The sequence below is a fragment of the Poecilia latipinna genome, unplaced genomic scaffold (assembly GCF_001443285.1).
Source record: "Poecilia latipinna isolate Pla-1442-1.1 unplaced genomic scaffold, P_latipinna-1.0 Scaffold462, whole genome shotgun sequence".
Lineage (NCBI taxonomy): Eukaryota > Metazoa > Chordata > Actinopteri > Cyprinodontiformes > Poeciliidae > Poecilia > Poecilia latipinna.
This window is the reverse complement of record NW_015113078.1, coordinates 119,045-124,197: the sequence shown is the minus strand read 5'-3', so window position 1 is coordinate 124,197 and position 5,153 is coordinate 119,045. Positions and strand designations below refer to the sequence as shown.

Sequence of the window (5,153 nt, the reverse complement as noted above, 5' to 3'; positions counted from 1 at the left end):
ATTTTCTACAAAATGTTTTGGAATTTCAGTTTGAGAAGTAAAATTAAATTCCAGAAAAAATCTCAATTTCTTATTACTTTTGGAAGTTTTCTTATTCTGAATTTCAAAAGTCAGATATTTTCAGTTTTTAAAGATCAGAAAATGTGGAGATTTTTCTAGAAATTGCTGATATTAATCTCACAATTTCTGAGTTTTTTCCTCAAGTTTTTGACTTTTGGAGTTCGGAAATTCCTTTTTCTAGAATTTCTTCTAGCGGACATTTGCTCCTTTTCTTCTATGTACGGCGGCCAGAGCCGTCACCCCTGCACTCCGACTGCTGCTTGTTTAATTATTAACCAAATTGATGGTCAACGGTCTGAATCTCACTTTAAAGACACCAAGGCGTCAGAGAAGGTGTCGATCTCCCGGTTCTCTACATCTGGATCCAGATCCGGTGGATCCGGTGGATCCGGGTCTCACCTGAACATTGGATCAGCGTGGAGCAGCTCAACAGGAAGCCCAGATTCGCCGACATGGACGACAACATGTCTGCCTCCGGAGCGTCAGTCCTCCGGAGAAATGAAGGTCCAGCTCATCGATCGACTTTTAACCACAGTTCAAATATTGACTCACAGCAGAACCGCGAACAACGAGACAGAAAAGACCAAAAGTTCTGGCAAAACGTTCGGTTTTCATCACTCACCTATACAGCAGGAGGTCAGAGGTCATCTTCTTCTGAGGAAGAAGAGTGATTGTTCATTCAGTGGGAGCAGCAGTTGGGTTTGTTATTGGTGCGGAAAACCAACATCCTGCAAGACAAGCTACAGGGAAAACTTAGCCCACCGTGATTTCAACACCAGAGAGTTTCCTCTTTAACATCAGCAACAAAAACAAAAACCGCTTTCACATCCCAACCTGGAGTTATTTGATTTATTCAAACGGGTCAGAACAAAATGTTCAGGAAATAAATTACACCGTTTCATAAATGTTTTCATGTTGGAGTGAAAATTTATGACTCAGCTGCTTATCACAAGACAATAATCTTTAATAATAAAATTATTTAAATCTTTTACTGCTGCAGGTTCCTCATCTCAGAACCAGTTTCTATAAACTAAAACTCTACATCAGGATGCGTTCACTTACCGTCGGAAACTGGGACTCTGCCTTGACATCTCGCATAAAATATACTGCTCAAAAAATAAAGGGAACATTTCACTTTAATTTTGTGTGTGGCTCCAAATCCAGGCCTCCATTGGTTAATAAATTTGATTTCCATTGATGATTTTTGTGTGATTTTGTTGTCAGCACATTCAACTTTGTACAGAACAAAGTATTCAATGAGAATATTTCATTCATTCATTCAGATCTAGGATGTATTTGAGTGTTCCCTTTATTTTTTTGAGCAGTGTATAATCCCCAATTTAATTTATGTTTATCTTATTGCTGAATTTGAGAAACAAATGAGAAGCTCTGGTTCCGACCCAACAGAAATCAGAAAGTCTGAAACCAGTTAGAAAAGGGTTTTCATCCTGACTCAAACTGGTTTCAGACTTTTTTGGAACAAGTTTAAAGCTGAAATAATTGCATAGATCAGGTTTGTCCAAAGTGCGGTCCGGGGGCCATTTGTGGTTCTCAGAATGATTTTGGACGGCCCTTTACTTGATCACGATCCAAGAATGAAACGTGGTTTTGCCAGGTCAGGCATTTTGATGCAGATTCACATTTAAAAACCAGCCTTTCAAAATAAGAGATAATTTAACATCTTACCATGGAAACTGTGAGGTGCAACCAAAGTATTCATCCAGGTTTCTTCTTTGAATGTAACAGTAAAAGGGAAAACAAACATCCAGTTTGACTACAAACACTGATAAATACATGGATTTTTAATAAACTCAACAATTTTTTGTTGCTGAAAAGACAAAAGAAATAAAAAATCTGGAAAAAGATTAAAAGTTTAGAATGTTTTATGTTTGAAGGACTTTTTAGCTGCAGATGCATCTTTTGCGACAATCACTAATATGTTTTATTACCCAAAACTGTATTTTAGGTAATAAATATATTATTTTAAGAAGTTCTTTGTTTGAATCCTGAAGTTGAACTCAGTGAAGCTAAAAGGAAAAGCGAAGCGTTTCAGAGGAGAAATGAAGTTTATTTATCTTCCACAGGTTTCTGTGTATCTACAGTGACGGCCCAGCAGGGGGCGCTCCTACCACTGGAACAGTGTCACGGTTTATAAATTACACAATAAATACAGGCAGGATCAGACCAGCACTGCACCGCGCCCTGGAGCAAGGCACTGAGGAGGAGGAGAAGGAGAGCACATCTGGATCAGGACGACTCTGGGTCTGGATCCAGAGGTTAAAACACACATCTGGATTCAGAACCTGGAAAATATTTAAACACTTAAATTCAGGGCATGAGGCACAAACATCAAAGAATCGGAAACATCTGGATCCAGACTGAAACGTCTGTACCAGGACTAAGAAATTCTGGGTCTAGAATGTGAAATGCTTGGATGGAGATTTGGAAACATCTAGATCACGAATGCAACACATTGGTAACATGAAACACCTGAAGAATCTGGATATCAGGATCCAGAATCTGAAACATCTGGACTGTGAAATATGTGTAACAGGATTTGAAAGCATCTGGAAAATCCAGATGCAGACATGAAAACATCTGAAGCTCAGAAACATCTGGATCCAGAGGTGGAGAGAGCTCTAAGATATTAGAATCCAGGACCAAAAACACGTGGATGTAAACCTGTATGGATCTGAAACCAGATCCAGATCCAAACTCGTACATCTCAGGATCCAGATCCACACACGTACAGATCCAGAATTTGAAATATTTAAAAGAGAACTCAAAAATGTCTGGAACAGACAAAAACATCTAGATCAAAACTCAGAGACATCTGGGCCCAGACTGTAAAACAAATGGATCTAGATGTTTATGAATCTGGATCCAGATGTTAACCATCTATAATCTGATCCAAACTTTGGAATATTAGGACCCAGAAACAGAACAATCTGTTCCAGAACCTGACAGATCCGATATGTCCACCGGGTCCAGAAAAGCTCGGATGAAGATGCGGAAACATCTGGAACCAGACTGAAACACCTGGACAATGAAAACATGGGAATCAGGAGTTAGTCCAGACTCTGGGGAATCTGGAGCGGGTTCTGGAAACGTCTGGGTCCAGATTAAAACTGGAACCAAACACAAACAATCTGGAGCCAAACATACAAACATCTGGAACAAGATTTGGAAACTTCCTAATCTAGAATCTGAACATCAACTGTAGAACGATAAAGATCAGTAGAAAAATGAAGCTGGAGAGAAAAAAAGAAGAAACAAACAAACACACCATGATCTGAGATCAGCCGGTTGACCTCTGACCGGTTGACCTCTGACCGGCTGACCTCTGACCGGCCGCTGCGTCTTTAAGGCACCCATCGATAAATGTTCAGGTAAACTCTTTGAATCTCCACCAGATTGATCAGAAGGTTCAGTCTGTGATTGGTTGCCCCCTGCTGGTGCATTGCAGGCCTCCAGGGGGCGGGACTTCCTGGAATCTGACCAATCAGATCCAGCAGGGCGGTTCTGAACTGTTCAGAACCCAGTCAGGGTTCTGCTCCAATCTGATGGGTCGTTGTAGTTTCAAAATAAAACATTTTGGACCCAAAACCGTTGATGAGGCTGAAATGTTGGATCGGGTTCTGACCGGGTTTCATCAGAACCACAGCTGGTGTGAATCCTGTAAACTGGTTTAGTCCATCCAGAACCACAGGCACAGCTTTCTGGTTCTGGTCTGGGTGTTTGGGACATTAAAGGTTTGATTTTCTTTAAAGGGTTCTGCTAGGTTCTGGTCCAAAACGGCAAACCCGGGGAGGTTCTGTTGGGTCGGCTGGCTCACAATATTCACCTAATAGTTCAGTGGTTCGGTTCTGGCTCACTCTGACCCAGAATCCAGCTCACAGAGCTGCTGCTGGACCTTGCTGTCGTGGTTCTACCAGAACCTGGTCAGGGTTCTGATCCAGTCTGAGAGGAATCTCCACCATCAACAGAACTCAGAACCAGTCTGTGGTTCTGTTGGAGCAGAGGAGATCCGGTTCTAATCGGTACTTGAAGATGTCATGATCCAAATGCATCGCCTCAACTGGGCTTGAGGTCCAGTTGGTTCCGACTCACCAGAACCTGGTGTCGCCTCCAAGGAGAGGCCCGTTGAAACATCCTGGTCCTGATCCGGACCCATCTGATGGTTCTGGTTCTGATTCTTTTTTTGGACTGGTGATTCTGGTTGGAGAGGGAAGGCACTCATGGATCATCTGATTGGTTCTTCTCCGGGAGGTTCCTGTAAAAGGTTCTGCCCGGTGTTTCTGAGGGCCGGTTCTGGTTCTGGTCCCGGTCGGGTCCGGTGGTTTCTGGCTGGACAGGGCGGAGAAAGGCAGCAGAGGTAGGAGGACAGCGGACAGCGGTTCCTAAGCAACAAAACAACAACCCAATTACAAAGAGGCGGGACCAGAACCGGAGCGAAGGACATCGGGTCCAAATGGACCTTCAGAACCGACCTGCAGGCGGCTAGGCCTCGCTGGCGCTGCTGCTCCTCGTCAGCTCCTTGACGCCCTGCAGGATCCGCTTCATGTGTCCAACCTTCGTCACTCCGAGGTCCTGGAGGCGGACGGCAAGACGGACTGAGACCCAACGGACCGACCGACCAGCATCCGACCAACATCCATCCAACATCCGACCAGCATCCGACCAAACATCCGACCAAACATCCGACCAGCATCCGACCAAACATCCGACCAAACATCCGACCAACATCCGACCAGCATCCGACCAACATCCATCCAACATCCGACCAGCATCCGACCAAACATCCGACCAAACATCCAACCAACATCCGACCAACATCCGACCAAACATCCGACCAACATCCGACCAACATCCATCCAACATCCGACCAGCATCCGACCAAACATCCGACCAACATCCATCCAACATCCGACCAGCATCCAACCAACATCCATCCAACATCCGACCAGCATCCGACCAAACATCCGACCAGCATCCGACCAAACATCCGACCAGCATCCGACCAACATCCGACCAGCATCCGACCAAACATCCGACCAACATCCGACCAAACATCCGACCAGCATCCGACCAAA

General features: G+C 44.3%; 2 protein-coding genes across 6 annotated transcripts in view; both read right to left on the bottom strand.

Moving 5' to 3' along the window:
* Nucleotides 1-1,009, bottom strand: part of LOC106951497 (coagulation factor IX) — a 16,443-nt gene extending 15,434 nt beyond the window's left edge. Inside the window, exons 1-2 of one of the 3 annotated variants that reach the window (XM_015039082.1) lie at nt 683-1,009; nt 460-582 (exon numbers count right to left, since the gene is read on the bottom strand). In XM_015039082.1, coding sequence (XP_014894568.1) covers nt 460-526 — 67 coding nt within the window. In that variant the 5' untranslated portion in view covers nt 527-582; nt 683-1,009. The other 2 variants (XM_015039085.1, XM_015039084.1) reach the window with 2 other exon arrangements.
* Nucleotides 1,010-2,107: 1,098 nt separating this feature from the next.
* dgkd (diacylglycerol kinase delta) overlaps nt 2,108-5,153 on the bottom strand; it is a 21,056-nt gene continuing 18,010 nt past the window's right edge. For 2 of the 3 annotated variants that reach the window (XM_015039078.1, XM_015039080.1), the window contains 2 exons: nt 4,551-4,650; nt 2,108-4,460 (listed from right to left, as the gene is read on the bottom strand). In XM_015039078.1, the coding sequence (XP_014894564.1) occupies nt 4,304-4,460; nt 4,551-4,650 (257 nt within the window). In that variant the 3' untranslated portion in view covers nt 2,108-4,303. The remainder of the gene's footprint in view (nt 4,461-4,550; nt 4,651-5,153) is intronic. The other variant, XM_015039079.1, reaches the window with a different exon arrangement.